The sequence below is a fragment of the Ammospiza nelsoni genome, chromosome Z (genome assembly GCF_027579445.1).
Source record: "Ammospiza nelsoni isolate bAmmNel1 chromosome Z, bAmmNel1.pri, whole genome shotgun sequence".
In the NCBI taxonomy this organism is placed as follows: domain Eukaryota; kingdom Metazoa; phylum Chordata; class Aves; order Passeriformes; family Passerellidae; genus Ammospiza; species Ammospiza nelsoni.
This window is the reverse complement of record NC_080669.1, coordinates 22,847,199-22,865,324: the sequence shown is the minus strand read 5'-3', so window position 1 is coordinate 22,865,324 and position 18,126 is coordinate 22,847,199. Positions and strand designations below refer to the sequence as shown.

General features: G+C 39.4%; 1 protein-coding gene across 1 annotated transcript; it reads left to right on the top strand.

The window, feature by feature from the left end:
• The first annotated feature begins 1,534 nt into the window (after positions 1–1,534).
• LOC132086469 (general transcription factor IIH subunit 2) lies at positions 1,535–15,061 on the top strand. Its single transcript, XM_059492168.1, has 17 exons — positions 1,535–1,582; positions 1,719–1,874; positions 1,967–2,044; positions 2,989–3,025; positions 3,639–3,725; positions 4,570–4,620; positions 5,020–5,074; positions 6,442–6,547; positions 7,502–7,592; positions 7,758–7,845; positions 8,403–8,510; positions 9,652–9,715; positions 10,575–10,678; positions 12,504–12,606; positions 12,893–12,932; positions 13,370–13,483; positions 14,584–15,061. Exons 2-17 carry the CDS (start codon positions 1,819–1,821, stop codon positions 14,590–14,592), a joined length of 1,191 nt encoding a protein of 396 aa, XP_059348151.1. The 5' UTR covers positions 1,535–1,582; positions 1,719–1,818; the 3' UTR covers positions 14,593–15,061.
• Positions 15,062–18,126: the final 3,065 nt, after the last annotated feature.

The window sequence follows — 18,126 nt, the reverse complement described above, 5'->3', positions numbered from 1 at the left end:
ACAAATCGAGATGCTCAAGATTCTTAGTGTTTCTACAAATACCATAGTTTCTAAACTGTATTTGTGTTTCTTCTTGTCTTTGTAAGGAGTTGATCAAGACAAATGTGGCAAGATTGGCATACATTTTACTAAACTGTACATTTTTTCAGGCCACATAAAGTAATGACTAACAAACATACCCAAAATTTTGTCTTGCCTAACAGCCTGACGAGCTTTCATGCCAGCACAGTGACTACAAACGCTCATGGCAATGAAAAACCTAACTGCTTTGAAATTGTAAGTGAAGGTGTCCAGTATGTTATTTATGAATTTCAAAATCATGGTGGGATTTCAAACACTTGTACAATAAAGTTTTACAAAATTACTGTATATCCTGTGTTCCAGTCCAGCACTGAGATTCTTGGTCTTGAGAATAAAAAATACTCCTGTTCTGAAATAAGTCTCATTTCTCACTTATTTTATTCAAAGTGCTAGCTTAGAAGACACTTCATTTCATTGTTTTAGAGATTGGACTTTTTCCTTCTAAAGAAAAAAATGGTGTATGTTCTAACTGGAGTTGTTCAAACAACAACTATTTCAGTTCCAAGAAGAAAATGCTGAGTTTTCAAAGAATTCTTCTTTTCCTGTCTTCAGATTGCTTTCCTTCAAAAAAATAATTGCTTTTCCCCAGGTATGGTTTAACTGAAAGCTAATTAATTTTTCCTCTCTTTCTGTTATAATTATACACTTATCCTGATAAATGCAATAAGCTGAAGGGTACAAAAATGGTTAATCTTGCCCCAGTCTCGCTTCAAGGATTGTTACTACTCGTTTCTTCCTCATGTATTGTCTTACTTGGATGCAGAGTGAGACTCCTTAGAAACGGATGTTCAGTAACTTTCCTGCAATTCAAGAGCTGAAGCCCGGTCTTGGCATACTTCCACGTATCCAGTAAAGTTTTAATTGCTCTGCAGAGCAATCAGCAATTAGCTCAGCTAGCTCTGAGCTAAACCTCACTGTGGTGCTTATGAAATGGAAACTCTTGGTGATGTGACATGAATACTCAGAAATATTTTAGGTAGATGGAAAACATGATTACTTAACATCAAAATACCTGAAACTTCTTGCTCTTGCTGGTGGGGTGATAGATGGCTGCCTTCATTAACCGGTGTGTGAGCACAATCATGTGTTAAAATCCAGTGCTTTTTCCAGGCTCCTGCGTTTTTCCATTAATTACTGAAATGTCTTCGGTTAATTGCAGAAGTGCCACCGACACCCAGGCAATGCCGTGAGCCTGGCGGCTGAGCCCGGGCACACGAGCGAGGCGCTCCTCACGGGGCTCCGCGCCATGTCTCCGTCAGGCGTCTTCCCTAGGCGCTCGTCCTCTCCATCGATGTCTCCGTCAGGCGTCTTCCCTAGGCGCTCGTCCTCTCCATGACCGCATTCGGAGGATTTTGATGATGCTATGGAAAACACAACGGAACCTTCCCGGAACGGTCGCTCCGCGGCCCGGGCGGCGGCCGGGACGGTTTGGCGCCGCACCGAGGCGGAAGAGGGCGGACGCCAACGTGTCGGGGACTGCGGGGCCTGGCAGCGAGCGCGGGTCTGGCTCCTTTCCGTGTCCCGCGGCGCTACTCAGCCTTCCTCGGCTGCCCTTGAGCCCCTTCGGCCCTTCTCACCCCCCTCAGTGTCCCTCGGCTCCTCTCAGACTCCCTCTCGCCCCTCTCTTCTTCCCGCAGTCCCCCTCGTCTGCCCTGAACTCTCTCGTCTCCCCGGAGCTCCCCTGATATTCACTCAGCGCCTCGCATCTCCCCTGGTCTCCCCTCAGCTGCCGCAGAGATGGATGACGAACCCGAGCGGACCAAGCGCTGGGAAGGAGGCTACGAAAGAACATGGTGTGTTCTTCCCCCCTCACCTCTCTCTCCTTTCTGGCGAAAGAGGAGGAAAAGTCTCCCCTCTGCCCGCTGCAACAGTCTGTTCTGCCTAGGGAAATTCTTAAGGAAGACGAATCCGGGTCTTTGAAGGCAACCATCGAGGACATTCTCTTCAAGGCGAAGAGGAAAAGGTACGCGGTATGCTAACAGCACTGATTTGGTCAGTTAGAAGGGCTTGATCATCCCAAAACTGGTTCCTGTGGGATAAATTAACCATAAGGCATGCCTACAGGATGTCTTTAGGGCCCTTTTCCTTCAGAGGGGGAGGTGCATGCCAGGAAAAATGATGAAAAATCAATTTTTATCTTTTAACACTGAATGTATACAGGCTGTGTATCCCATATGTATGCAAGCTGCAGGTCTTGATCTGATGACAAGCTGCAGAGCACTGCAGCTGCAATCTGCACAACTTAGAGGAATCTTCCATCAGTGGTTTTTTTTTTGTTTAGTATACAAATCAGAGAATCGCAGGATAGTTTAGGTTGAAAGGGACCTTAAAGATCATCTCACTCCAACCTGCCATGGGCTGGGACTCTTTTCATTGGACAGATTGGTCAGAGCCCCATCCAAACTGGCCTTGAGCTCTCCCAGGGATGGGGCATCCGCAGCTTCTCAAGGCAACCTGCTCCAGTGCCTCACTACCCTCGTGGTAGAAACATGTTTATCTCCAATCTAAATCAACCCTCTTTTAGCTAAAAACATTGCCCCTTCTCCTGTCACAGCAGAATCTACTTCTGGTATCACAGCTACAGATTTCTGTTTCAAATTTCAGAAAAATGGCTAGAAGAAAATCCTAAGTTTTATGTTATTTCAAGTTATGCTAGAACTTGATTTGTCAAGTTTGGATAAAATTTTAAAGCTTCATTAAACCTTGTAGTAAGAAATAGTTCTTATTTATTTTCTGAGAGTTGTGAAATCTGTGATTGATCTGTGGGGTTTTTCAGCTTGAATAACTGTCTGCAGTTTGTTGCTTCTACATTTTAGCTAGAAGTCTAGTATTGGATTTGTTTGGACTTTTGTTTTGGGTGCCATTCACTCATTTGAATTTGACTTAAAACCTTCTGTGTTTTGTTAGACTCTATGAACACCATGGACAAGTTCGGCTTGGAATGGTATGTTAATACCTTAAACCTCTTCTGTCCTTAGTCCAAAACTATTTGGCTGGAGGTGGTATGCCAGATCTGAAATGCACTTCTGCTGGCCTGGCATACTTCGTACCAAACCCTGTGCTTTCCACTGTTATTTATTGGTTTTTTAAAGCATTCTTTGTTTGTTGGCAGTGTGTATGTGTAGCATGGCTCTTCAGGGTTGGAGGGTTTCCACACAGGGTGTGTTTGGCAGTGGAAGTTTGATCACATGTGCTCACACTGTCCATTTCTCTTCATGTGAAAAATAGACATAGTGGAAATGGTTTGTAAATAACCACATAGCTTTGTACAACACTGAGCTCTTCAGGTGAAGACATGAATGTTCAAACTATGCATGTTTTGTAGCTTGTCATGAGATGAGAATAACATGTGCATTTTTCAAGAGAAGGGTTTTTTTTTGATTTTAAGAAAAAAATGGAAGAATGCATTACTTTTCAGTCGCTATTAATTGTATCTCTTTATCTACTGAATTTTCCTTGTCAGAGGGAGGAAGTAGTGGCTTTTTAAAGTAAATGGAATAATTAATTCATTTCAATACATATTCTGTGAGTGATTTTCACATATGGTGGAAATGCAGATGCGTCACCTTTACGTGGTTGTTGATGGATCAAGAACGATGGAGGACCAAGACTTAAAGCCAAACAGACTTACTTGCACTCTGAAGGTATTCCTGCACTCAAGTTTTTTCTTATTGAGCCACTGTTTCTCTATAAACTGGTTACATTTTGCATTTCAAAGAATTGCAGTCTCCTGTGTCTGCGTAGCCTCATCTCTCATCCCTACATTTGTCTCCTTATTTCTGCCTGTCACTTTCCTATTTTTTGAATAGTAAAATCTGTGTGGCATTATTTTGCCTTGCACATGTGCTTCTGTACAGCAAAAACACTTTGCACAGGCATATTATAGGAAGACACATTTGGAAACTATTGCCCAGATTAAGGGGATGACATGTTCTCATTACACATCTAGAATTGGTTTGTATTTTTTTCTTACACTTGGGGTTTTTTATGAATTCTTACTTGAAAGGATGCTAGATGAGTGTTGAACGGGATTGCTGTTCCAGATTGTGGGCATATTTCCACTGTATCTGGTATTGGTATTGAATATATATGAATGTATAATATTGAACTGTATACATTATGTTCTGTGTGGTCTTCTCCAACAATACTTGAGCCTGAAATCCTGCATTTTGATGGTTTTGTACAGAGTAGTGCTTTTTGGTGTATTGAAAACCTCCACTTGAAACAGCAGGAATCTAGAACTTTAACATAGGACATGAATAAAATAAGGGGGGTGTAGTTTCTGAAATCTCATTTAATTGATTACTTGGGATGAAGGGGGAGGGATAGGGTGAAAGAACAATGGAAAGAAAAGGCTCATTCCCCCTTTTTGTGCTACTCAACTACTTTGTTTTGCTTTTTTAGTTTAGTAGATGTTTTGCATCTACTTAATGCATATGTGAAATAAAAGTATAATTAGTTTTTAACTGCCTTAACTTTTCTTTATAGTTATTGGAATATTTTGTTGAAGAGTACTTTGACCAGAATCCTATTAGTCAGGTATGTACGACCATGCAAGAAACAAAAAGCAGAAAACTATTTTAAACGGTAGTTTTGGTTATAACACTACCAAGTAAACTGTTTTCAATTTATGTATACCTTCCCATCCTTTATTCATCAGTCTAGTGAAATTCTTATTTCTGCCTGTTTCTACAATTTAAGTCTTAGAAGATTTCTTTTTGTACTTTTTGGCAAAAGTAATGAAAGTATGGGAGTGTTTATAAATTAATGCATCAAGTTGTGCTGCTGTTGTTACACTTGAAGTAAAACTTTTATTATAGCCTTGTATGATTAAACAATTCTGGTCCATAAAGACGTAAAAAAAATACAGAAAAATTCTAAATAAACTCACTGTAAAACTTTCTAAGAAAAGTTTGGTCTTTTTTTTCCCTGTTTCAGATTGGCTTAATTGTAACCAAGAGTAAAAGAGCTGAAAAAATGACGGAACTCTCAGGTAGGGAAGTAGTATTCTTTTCTTAAATTGCAGATGTTTTTGTCCTTTTCATTGGTGTTCTAAGCTGTGCTTGATACACTGCTGAAACTGAAGTTATGTTATCATAATTAGTTTTAATTTAAATGATAAATTATTGCAAGTTGTTTGAAACCATAATCTACATTCTGATCTGCTTTGATCCAGAATCATCGTTGTGTGCTTGTTTGTGATCAAGTTTCAACCAGAATGCAAGTCTGATATGTTCTGGTTTCCCCTATAGTTAATTTTCTACCCTGTTCGTTAATTTTGTATGTTACAACATCTGTGGTTTTTGTGAGATCTGATCAGATGTTAAGAAGTCAAGGTTTGTTTGGTTCCTGCCTGCTGTTAGGCCAGTCTCTATGGCTTCAGCAGGTTTCATGGGGGAAATTGGGGATCAACCAATCTTTGAACCATGTTTTGAGGATAACAGAGTGTCCTGGTTTAGGGCAAATTTGGTAGAGAATCTGCAAAGGAGGGTCCCTCCAGAAAGCAAAACCTACACGGCCCCTCCCCCCCACCGGTTCGGGAAAAAAATCCTTGGAGAGAGGTGGAAAGAACCTGTTTATTTCAGGCACAGCACCCCCCAGCACACAAAATGAACAATACCCGGTGACACCGCTCTGAGAAAGATGACAAAATCAGAAAGTCTCTTTCGGGGGTGGTTGCTCTGTTCTCAGTCCCTCCGGCGCTGGGGCAGCTGCTGCAGCCGAACCTTCGGTGTTCCCGGGTCCCAGTCCAGAGCAGGCTCGAGATGGCCACAGAAACAGGAGAGGAGAAACAGTCCAGGAAGGAATGTGGACTGTTTAGCTAGAACTAGCTAATAAGCAGAGGCCAAAGCAGAGCAGAAGCAAGAGCAGAAAAGGGAGCAAGCAAAGCAGCAAGCTGAAAAGCAAGAAGTGAAAAACAGCCCTATGTACTGCTCGTCTCTGTGTCCCTGATAAGAGAAACCCAAACAAAACTTCCACTCTTCAGAGCCGGTCTTAAAGGCACAGAACAGATGAATGGGGATACAAGCATCATAACGTCACCCCAGGACACAGAGGAAACAAAACTCTCTTTCTGTTTGTGGGAGATGTCACGCTCATGTTGAGTGCTTAATGATACCCAAAAGTGATTTTACTCTTTTTGGCTTCTAAACTTTCTAGCATCTGAGTGCCTATGGAGTAAAAGTCTTTTTTACTCTTTTCTGCATTCTGATCAAAATACCAATTTCTAAGGAAAAATACAGACCTGCCTCTGAAACCAGTTCCTGTTGTACAAGTACACTTCATTACATATGCACTTTAAGCATTTCTGTTCTTTAACTTGTTGTATCAGTTAAATTGATTTCATTTTTTCACTTACAGGAAACTCAAAAAAGCATGTAACTGCTCTGAAGAAAGCAGTGGATATGAACTGCAGTGGAGAGCCTTCTCTATATAATTCCCTAAATTTGGCCATGCAGACTTTAAAGTTAGTATATACAAGGAGGTTTTTTTTTTGTTTTCTTTGTGATTGTGGCTTTTGAGAGGCAGAGACAGAATTTTTTCTAAGTAGCATGTTGCATCATGGTGACTCGAGTCTTTTAAAGGCGACTCTCCTCTTACAATACAAATCTTTAAGTTAAATACTCCAGTAGTGCAGAAGTTTATCTTCTTCCACTAGATGCTTGTATTTAGGGTTGTGTTTCTTACAGAAATGAAATTTGAAAACCAAGTTGATGATGGTATGTAGATATTGTGATGAAATATTACTCTTTATTACTGAAGAGCTGCAGTATGAGAGAGATCATAGTTAGGGGTTAATAATGTAAGAGAATAGGAAAAGAAACAGTATTGTGTCACAATAAACTTGTGAGAGTTTTGGCATACTTTAGAAAGATCAGTTTTCAGGTAGGATAGATTCAGAGCACTTTTTTGCAATGTGAGGTATTGAGATGCATCCCAGTTTGTGGAAAACTGAAAAAGAATTACAGCTAAAGATACTGACTGAACAAAGTGGATAATCAGTGTCATGAAAAGCCATTTAAATACTAGCAGGAAGAGAGTTTTCGACTAAGAACTTCAAGTAATTAGAAGTAATGGATTTACACTTAAAAACTGATTAGAGCTTTTTAAGAAGTCAGGAAGATTTACTACAGTGTGCTAGTTTGGAGATTAATTTTACATGTGAGTTTGGCTAAGGTACAAAGGATTCATTACAGGAAATAATCAGGTAACAACTACCCAATTAAATACTGTATTTTAGATATTGGAAAGTTTGGCTTTCAGAAGGTGAAAATCTGGTGCTCGGACAAGGATCTTACCACAGTTTGTAGAGGACTTCATATTGTGTCATCTTCTGACTTCAGCACACTAAGATCCTTGGAGATGTTATCATACAAGTAGTTTAGTGTGCATGAGTAAATTAACTGTGTACTTTCCTTAGGCACATGCCAGGACATACAAGCAGAGAGGTTTTGGTAGTCCTCAGCAGTCTGACAACATGTGATCCAGCCAACATCTATGATCTAATTAAGGTACAGAACTGAAGTTTCACTACTGCATTGAACATCCAAGCTGCTGGACAAAAGACAGGCAGTTGCAGTGTTATCACCAATTAATTTTCATTTAAGACTTAAATGTTTTTACTGTTTCTTGTTCTGCACGTGAATTGAGTATGCTTTTTTTTTCTCTATTTTAAGTGTTTAAAAGCAGTAAAGATCAGAGTATCTGTCATCGGCCTAAGTGCTGAAGTTCGAGTTTGTACAGTACTTGCCCGAGAAACTGGTGGTATGTATCTGAAGTTCAGTAATTATATTACTAACACAGGTTTAAAATCAAAATCAAGTAATTTGTTATATATTTATTGCTGCATTTTCTAATTTTTAAGGATAAATATTTCCCATTTTGCTGGCAGAAAATTAAAGAGTTGCCCAAATACACAAAATATACAGTAGTAAGTGAAATTACTAGCAGCTGGTAGCTGCAGCTCTAGAGGGAAAAAATACATATATTTGCAAACCTTTTGTCCCATATATAAAGCTATGTGGTGTGAAACTTCATCAGTGTAACATGTTAATATCCATTGCTACAGTGGTAACTCTTGCAGTATGGTTACTACAGTTAAATGTTGAAGAAAAAGCTCTGTGTCTTCATATCTAACTTAACATTGTTATTACTAGTTTTAAAACTTGTCATTTAGGGTAGCATTAACAGGGCTGCTTTTTAGGAAGAGGTTTGGATAAATTGTGTTTTCTATCTAAGTTGTTTTCTGTCATTTGGAGTATACGTTTGTATTTTTTTTTGGCTCGTAACCTGATAGTAAGGCATCTCTTTGTCTGTGACAGGAACATACCACGTTATTTTGGATGAAAGTCATTATAAGGAACTGCTGATGCACCATGTCAGTCCTCCACCTGCCAGTTCAACTTCTGAGTGCTCCCTTATTCGAATGGGTAGGATATGGATTTGTCAAACTCCTAGCAAGAGATTTTTTCTTTTTCTTTAATTGCCTCTTCTGTGTTAAGGCAATACAAATAGTAAGACATGTAGTAAAGACATTGTGTAATTTATTTTTGTTTTAACTTTTATTTTGCTAGATTGATGTTATTCCTGCATCGTAGTCAGCTTTCAAATAAAGCTTATTAAGTAAGACAAATTACTGAACAGAATTTGGAAACAATGAAGTGGAAAGATATTGATGGCACAGTGATTGTTATAAATTTAATACTTAGAAATGAAGGGTGAAAAACTAATATTTCTCCTTCTGCTTTTTTCCCTGCAGAAGGCAACTATTACAACTATTAATTGATTTAGGAACTGTGGGTAGTACACATTAGCAACTTCTTGAGTGTTCTTTCAAGAAGTAGATTACCTTTTCTTTTCTTGATCTGTTTCTCAATAAATTTAAGCTTGGAGTTAAACCAGTATAGGAACTGTAATGCTAAAGTAGAGTATTGAGTTCTCACTTTCATCCATCCTTTTCATAGATAAGAATGCATGTATTTTTATGTCTAGGTATAGATAATGAAAAGGTTTACTTCTCGTAGGTAAAGCCTGAGCAGCAGTTGGAAAAACCAACTTCTCACCTCTCATGATCTGTAAAAAATAAATGATACAAGGAAAGAAAGAAAGAAAGATATCAGTCTCCAAAAAGTCCTGTAGTCTCATCTATCATATACTGCACTTAGAAAGTGAATATAGGCTGGATGAATGCTTACAAAAATATTTCCTCCTTAATTAGAAACTATTGTTTAAGTGAACATTTGTATGCTGCTCAATCTGCTTTCCTACCATTTCACATATTTTACTTTTTAACTGTTCTTCTAAAATGGGGTTCCAGTGCACTTCAGTTAACACAAAGTCTGTGGCAAAGACATTTTTTCAGCTGAGGGGAAGTCAGAGAGGTGTGGGTGTAGGTAGAGACCTTTGGGAAGAATTTGATATAGCAAGAGTGTATCAGTTCTCCTGTAATAACAAATGGGAAAGAAAAAGGCCTGAATATCTAGAATAAACTTTGAACTTCTTCGTTGAAGTAAGAAATGGACACGTTATTGCATGTTTAAAATTTTTGCTATGGGATGTGTTTCTCTTCAGGTTTTCCTCAGCATACTATTGCTTCTCTATCTGATCAGGATGCAAAGCCTTCCTTTAGCATGGCGTAAGTAGCATTGATTTGAATTCAATGAACTGATAAGAATTCAATATTAATTAGTCATATTTAGAAAATCTGCTCAACAGTGAAAGTATTGCAAAATAATCTGAAAAAAGACTAAGACATGTCTTGTGACTTCTTAGTAGACATTTTATTTCCATTAGTAGCTCCAGTATTAAAAGTATCCTCTGTTAAATATGTGTTTTTAAATTTGCATTTAAGTTTTTTCAGAGTAGTAAATGGTACTTAGTTCTGTTACACAGTGATTGGGGCATACAGGTGTTACAAGGTGTTGAGTAATTACTTGCAGCTCTTGATTTAATTACTACTATCATTATAAAAGATAATTATGAGGATGGAAGAGTATTATCTGAATAAAGTATTTTTTATGTATTTCTTAACATGACTTTAAAGGGAAGTTTAAAGTAGAGGCCTCATTTGATGACTGTACCAGTGCACTTCTCAATGAAAAGAGTCATTGTTTTCCAGGGTGATAGGGGAGTCTGAATTTCAGAATGAAACAACATCTAACAGCTGTGTGCTATTTGAAAGAATAGTTACCATGTGCATCTTAGAGGCAATAGAATGTTTTTGTCTCTAAAAAGAAACAAGCATGCAGTTATTGTTCATATCTTTATTTTTAAAGATTGGCTTCTTTATATGGAAATGTTTGGTCTTTGGTTCCTGTGTGAAAATGTGGTCACTGATATCTGTCCATATCAGTTGTTTTCTGACACTTATACATTAAACTGTTACATGCAATCTAGTGAAACTTTTTAAATTATTTGATGTGAAAACATTATTTGTACTTATGTAGTAGCATGGTATTATTTCTTAAGTACTGAATTGTTTCTTTCTGCTGTAGGCAATTGGAAAATAACAGTGACCCAGGTCTTACACTGGGTGGATATTTTTGTCCTCAGTGCAGAGCCAAATACTGTGAGCTTCCTGTGGAATGCAAAATCTGTGGTGAGTAGTAAGAAGAGGTGAGCAGATTAATCAAGAGTTCATGATAAGAGAGTTAAGGGGTAGAAAAATTCAGCTATACTTATTTTGAGTCCTGCATTTCTGTGACCTGGGATGTCAGTTTCATAGAAATGTCTCTCAGGACTGTACCTGTAACAGTAAAGCTGTATCATATTCGTTGGTATAAGGAATATACCTAAGGCAAAATAGGGAAGAGAGGTGATGCACATGGGAATGATAACTTCCCAAGAAGCCTCATTTAACTTAACACACCCATGTTTCAGAGTTCTCAGTGCAAGGCCATGAAAATAGAGTGCTTTGGAGCAGGAGGACAGAAGTACTCTCCTCTCCATGTGCATATGGGTGGAAGATTTCCAAGTTGAACCCAAGGGCAATCTGCACAGTGACACAAGACAGGCTGTAGAGTTGTAAACGGGGCCCTTTGGTCTTGCAAATGTTAATGGACTGTGCAAGCAATGGTGCCTCTCTCCATTGCTCCTAGTGAGGGTGGGAGGGAGGATTAGTGTGGTTTATAATATTAAGATTGTGAGGGGGTGCTGTTCTCCTGGCTTCCAGAGGCATATGACTGAAACACAGTAGGTATTACCAGGATGCCTGTATTTGGCAACAGGATGATATAATTATGGGTTTGGATCACTTTATCCTAGTTTAATTTCAAGTTTTTCCCACCGGCATGAGTTTCGTTCCAGCAAGGGGATAGTGTAACTGGAGAAATCCTGTGTATCTGCAGTGGATTCTCCACAGCTGCAGTGATCAGGAGAACAAGTTTGGACATGTACAGTACGAGTGAGTGAGTGAGACATTTGTGCCAGCCCATGCCCCACCTGTTCTCATGGTGTAACCCCAGCTGTCAACTCAGCCCCACACTATCCCACACCCTGGTGAGATGGGGAGAGAATCAGAAGAGTAAAAGTGAGATAACTCACAGGTGGCATTAAAGGCAGTTGAAAAGTTATGGCAATAGCCATGCACACAAGACAAGCAAAGTAAGTAATTCATTCACCACTTCCCATCAGTAGAATCTCCAGGAAAGCAGGACACTGTCATGGGTAATAGTTACTTGAGAAAGTAAATGCCATCATCCGGAGCGTTCTCCCCTTTCCACCTTTTCCACCCAGCTTTGTAGGCTGAACATGATGCCACATGGTGTGGCATATCCCTTTGTTCTCTTGGTGCACTGTTGACTGCAGTCCTGACTGTATCCCCTCCCAATGCCTTGTGCACCCCCGAGCCTACTCACGGGTGGAGTGAGAAACAGAAAGGGCCTTCTTGATTGTGTGTAAACACTGCTCAGCAGTAAAGGAAACACTCCTGCCTAATCAACCTTATTTCCAGCATAGATCCAAAACACAGCCACATGATAGTTAATGTGACAAAAACTAACTGTTTTAAAACCAGCAGACCAGTGTTAGCTGAGATGGGACTGTGGCGTGGTTTTGGCAGTAGTACAGCAAGCTGTAGTAGAGCTTTGTAACAGGACATCATTTTAGCTGGTGGTGTGATACAGCAGAGCCATCATTGCCAAAAGGAGCTTCCTAACTTCACCACTGTGTGTTGTAAATGTATTTCTGAAGGCTGAGTTAAACCTTTTCAGTAGAAATTTTATTGATTTTCTTGTTCTTTGTGTTTGGATTTAAAACTGGATTACAAGTTTAGGTAATGGAACAAGTAATTTTACTTTTTAAAGTTCTTCGAAGCTGTCAACTGCTGAGTAATTAAAAATATTATTTTTCCTTTTTACCTTATTTTATACAGAAAAGCTTTTCAGTACATCTTTCCTTGTAACAATTTTGGTGTCTGTTTGCAGGTCTTACGTTAGTGTCTGCACCTCACTTGGCTCGGTCTTACCATCACTTGTTTCCTTTAGATGCCTTTCAGGAAGTTCCACTGGAAGAATACAAAGGGGAACGGTATGCAAATCTTACTTGTGATAATGAGTGTGCTTGTAGATTCCATAACTTTTTTGTCACAAAAGTAAGAATAGCTGGCAACAGCTTCTTTGCTGCTGGAGATCCTGGGTGTTTGGGTGGTGTGGGGCATCTCTGGCATTAAGTAGTTTCCATGATCTGTGAGTTCAGTTGAATAGGTGAAGTAATTGCCAGAAATTGTTACTATGTATGAGATCTTTTTAAAACATTGATTTACACAGTCTTGACTCCTTTTTTTTTCAGTTAAAATATAAAATTTTTCTTTTAGGTATTGTCAAGGCTGCCAGGGAGAAATGAAAGATCAAAATGTAAGTATGTTGAAAGGCATTGTAACTTGCATTGAGGGGTGTGAGAAATAGAGATGATCCTTTAGAATTATATTCTAAACATCAGAATAATACTTATAAAAGTTAATGTCATGGTTAATTAGACTTAGGTGTTAAACAGTCACAATTTATGGACTGCAAAGTCTGTAGAAGTGTGGGAAGTAATTTTCTAGGGAGCTGCATAAAAAAAAGCTTCCCATTTGGAAGCATTTACACTCAACCATTTGGAAGCATTTACAGTGACCTGAGCTCAAGCCTGCGAATGCATTTGCTGTCAGAAGATTTAATTCAGTTGAGTTTCTGTGATGCTAGCAGAGCAGTCTGTTTACATTATCATGATGATGTAACTGTTGCCCTACTGTAGTGCGATGATGATAAGTTCTGCTAATTTGACTTGTCTTTCTATCCTTCCCACACAGGTGTACATATGCAAAGTGTGTCAGAACGCGTTTTGTGTGGAATGCGATCTGTTTGTTCATGATTCGCTGCACTGCTGTCCTGGCTGTATTCACGAGCACCCTGCTCCTGTATCTGTATGATCTCATATCTTCTTAAATTGCTGTATCTTTGTCATTCTTGCATGAATCTAATTAGTTTATTCAGCCATCGCTCTAACTGATGCACCTCTGAACAAGATGATTACAGAGGGATGAACAGTGGAGTAGGAGCAAATGTTAATTTTTAAATTTTTTTATTACTTTTAATATATACTTTTATTACTTTTAATATATGAATTATCTGTATCTATTTTTTGTTCTTGTCTAAAGAACTGTGGCTTTTTCCAGCAGTTATTATAATAACATGTATATTTGTAAATGTGAAAGTGATAAAACTGCTTTTTATGATAATGTGATGATTCATCTTCATTTCATTACTTGTTCAAAAAGAAGCCCTGAAAATACATTTTACACATCTGTTGTTCCAAACTTTTGGTTTTGGCAGATGGTGGATTTCTGTAGATCTGTCTTGGTTTGAAAAGACAGATGTCTACTGAGAAAGGCAGGAGCCTCTCTTGAAATGGAAAATGTAAACCCTCTCCCTCTGTATTATTACAATTTTGAAATTAATGACCTCTCAGGCAAAGATATGAGAGTAGGAATAACAGTTCTTTATTAGGAAAAATAGAAATAAAAAAAGGAGAAATACAAAAACCACTGACAGAGTCAGAATATGACCTGACACCCAATGGGTCAGCGTGTTGTTAGCAGTCTGATTGAATGGTGGCTGCAATCCTCCTGCAGTGACAGGTGTGATTCTGTTGGAGCAGGGATCCTGTAGAAGGGTGCAGTTTTCCTCTGACGGTCCAGTCGGGCCTGGTATACCTCTGGGAATCCAGTGGGAAGAGTGTCCTGGGTTGAATATATGATGCTTTTATCCCCAATCATCTCATTCTGTTTATGTTGAATAATAATAATTTTGTACCTTTAAGAGTGTTACAGAGAGTGAAGGGGGGAGAGAAGAAGCGTGCAGTTTGTTTTCAGACACTGCACTCCTCCTCCACATTCGTGCTCCTGGACTGTGTTGTCTGCGGACAGACAGCGGGACAGAGAGCCTTTCTTTTGCTTTTTAGTTAGTTTAGCTAGCTGAGGCAAAGAAGTTCCCTGGACTGTTTTTTTTTTTCCTTTTTCTTCAGACCTCTTGAAACTGCTCTGGACTGAACACCCAGCAGAGCACCGGCAGCTGCAGCTGTGGCCCACTGGGCCAGGCCTGGCCTGCGACAATTCCAGCACTGGAGGGACTGATCAGAGACTGAGTGAGCTGAGCTTCAACCCGGGGTTTTCTCAGTTTGTCATCTCTTTTAGAGTGGCAAGGGGTCTCATTGTTTTGATATTGTTTTGGTTTTATTGCTTAATAAACAGGTTTTTTCCACCTTTCTTCAAGGAGGTATTTTTTCCTCCCGGACCAGTTGGGGGGAGGGGCCGATTGTATCTGCTTTTCCCACCGGAGCTCCTTTGGGGGATTCTTCCCCAAATTTGCTCTAAACCTGGACAAAGAGGCTGCCTGTTGTGTTCTCAGATTGTATTTCGGAAGGAATGCTTGGCTCCTCCCCCTGGGCGAAGCATCTCACAATGGGATGATGTGATTTTATCAGTCATGCAGTGAGACTCAATGCCCCATTAACAGAGGATATTTCCTGGAGAGAGGATTGGCTGTGGAAGAGATAAAGAAAATGCCCAATTAACAGACAATAACTGCCCCACTTCTAAAAGATGGCAATAGAATACACACCCCCAGCCGCATCTTGCATTTGCAACCTAAGACAAGAACAAAATACTCTTTTCAAGAATTTGACAAAGATGGTTTTAAGCAATTAATTGGTGGACATTTCATGTAATAATTTCAAGTATTATGAGTATTCACCATGCAGTTCGGTAAGGCAGCTCAAATACAGCTGTTATTAATGTGGTGAAAACATATTTTAGGTTTTAATGGTGCAACTCAAAGCTAACTGAATTCTATTACTCCTGTGTCTGGGTTAAGTTTCATTTTTTTTTTGTAGGAGGGTGAGGTTGCTGAAAGGCTGCGAACTTGCAAAAGGGCAATACCTGAGTTAATACAAACTATTGTTTGGTGGACTCAGTGTTAAAGACAAAAAGACACGCTGTTTGGTTCTGAAGCTATACTGAATTGACAGACGTGCTTGTCATCTTCTCTCCTTGGCTAAACCCTAGAGCAACGGTAAAGTAGGTGCAGGAGGGGAAGTGTCTATCCTTACCTGAACTTTGAACAGTAGAAATTGAGACAAATGCAAGACTGCCATTTTGCAGTGTCTGTTCAAAGTGTGTTTGCAGCTTGAACCTGTGAGAATTGTGATGTGCTACACCTCAGTAAAAGGAAGTTACAGGTGCAGTGTCTGAAGCAATACATCACAATGGGTTTTCTTGAGTTACCTTGTAATGATGGTAAATATATCAGTGACTGAGTTGCTCTGGGTGTATATGACTTAATTTTTGAGCTTTTTTTTTTGTCAGATTGGAAATGGCAATATAACAGCTGAAACTTAACACAGAAACAAGCAACAAACCCAAACCTCTCATCTTATGTTAGTTCAATTTTTCATGCTCACTTCATATAAGTTATACATGCTACTTTTCACTTAACTTCAGGAAGTTTTCATTCAATTGTTAGTAAGCTGTTTCTATGCTTTTTCTACTGATAGTGCCTGCTTGCTGGATAGAGTGCAGTCATTCTCTTGTGTTGTCAGAAAAATTACTGTTGAGCATCTGCATCTCATTTTGTGCTGAGTCAGACAATCCCTATATAAACAGTTGGTGCTGTCAGGTGGTTGCAGTCCTATTACTAAAAACTAGCAGAAAAAGGAATTGAGTGTTGTGGTCTAACAGGCCACTCCAAGCTCTGAGCATCTGGCTCTTATATATTCTGATGCTGGTGATAGCCTCTTGAGACAGCGTTTTCTGGTAATATTTTCATCTTTGCAGTCAGTATTTTCTAATGGAAATAAAAGGGATTTGTCAGAACACTTCTAATCCTCCTTCTCTTGTTAGATACCAAAATAACATACTCCTATCCAGCTTCTATTAATGAAAGTAAAAACTGTGTTGGAGTTGCAGTTGTATACTCCATTATCAGCTTGTGATCACAGCGATAATTTGGTTTGTTCTTTCCTACCCTTCTCATTGGTAGAACAGTTCAAACCAGAAAAATCAGCTTCTGAAAAATCTCTACTAAGGCAGTATTTCTCTTGTGTATGAAGACTTCAATCTGTATCATGTGTATTTAAAGCAGCGTGGAGGAAATCTTCCCTCCACCTGTTCTCTTTGGCTGGGATTCACTGGCTCTCAAGTCTTCCTTGTGTGTGGGAAATTCCAACCTTCTTAATTCTTGTTTATTTCCTTATTTATTCTATCTGCCATAAGATCAATCAATGAGGTTATTAGGAGACCTGTGAGAAATTCTTGTAGGTCTTGAAGATGTGTAAAAGGTTTCAGACTTAAAAGTGCTGAAGGAAGGCACCTGTGGTGCTGTTGAGGATGCAACTGTGGTAAGAATTTTTGAGCCTAGAGAGTGCTGCCATGTGGAAAGGAGAGGATTTCAAAAAGGCAAGAGCCGTCACTTTCCTTCCAGTTTTTATTTTCTTTGTAGGAATAGAAGTTTCCCTCTGCAGCAACACTCATAGCTAATTTCCAGGAGTGGAAATGGTGCAAATGCATTCATTAGTATAGGAGTGAAAGAGGACCCCCACTGGAGCAGGTGAATGCCTGAAGGAGGCTGTGACCCTGGAAGGTCCACACTGAAGCAGATTCTGTGCCCCATGTAGTCCGGGAGCAGGTTTGCTGGCAGAACTTGTGACCCTGTTGGGGATTCATGGTGGAGCATGAACATCTTGAAGGACTGACTGTACCTTGTGGAATAGACTGGATGCACACCAGAGCAGTCCTTTAAGAACTGCAGTCCTTGAGAAGCAGTCCCACAATGTGGAGTCCCACATTGTAGAAGTTCATGGAGGACTGTCTCCCATGGAAGGGACCATCCTAGAGTCGGGGAAAAGTGTGAGGAGTCCTCCCAAATGGAGAAGGAGCAGTAGAGTTGTGTGATGATTTGATCACAGCCCTCATTTCTCTGCACTGCTGGGGGGATGGAGGTAGAGAAAATTTTAAGTGAAGTCCATAGAGAAGGCAAGGGTGGGAGGAAGATGTTTCAAGATTTGGGTCTATTTCTCATTAACCTACTTTAATTTGGTAGCAAATTAATTTCCCCTGTTTAAGTCTGTTTTGCCCAACAGTAACTGGTGAATAATTATTTGCCTGTCCTTATCTTGACCTACAAGCCTGTCATTGTGTTTCCTCTCCCCTGTGCAGCTTTGGTGGGCACCTCTTGTCCAGCCAGGGGCAACTCACCACAGTAATTTTTCAAAATACAGTAGGACTGGAAGTATTTTATTATGATCTTAGCACGTTTTGGTTTGGCATTTGGATGAGAGAGAGGAATGTGACTTTTATAGCCAGTAAAGAAAAATAGATTTGAGATCCTGGATTTAGAATCACTTTCTTAAGGATGAATTTGTTTGGCAAATGTTATAAAGCTTTATGATCCCTCAATAACTTGAGAAAACATAGCTCTTTAGACTTATACGGAGCATAATTTGAATATATATAGCTGAATTGCAGACATCTGCTACATTCTGAACCATTGCAGAGCAAAGTATTTTCTATCA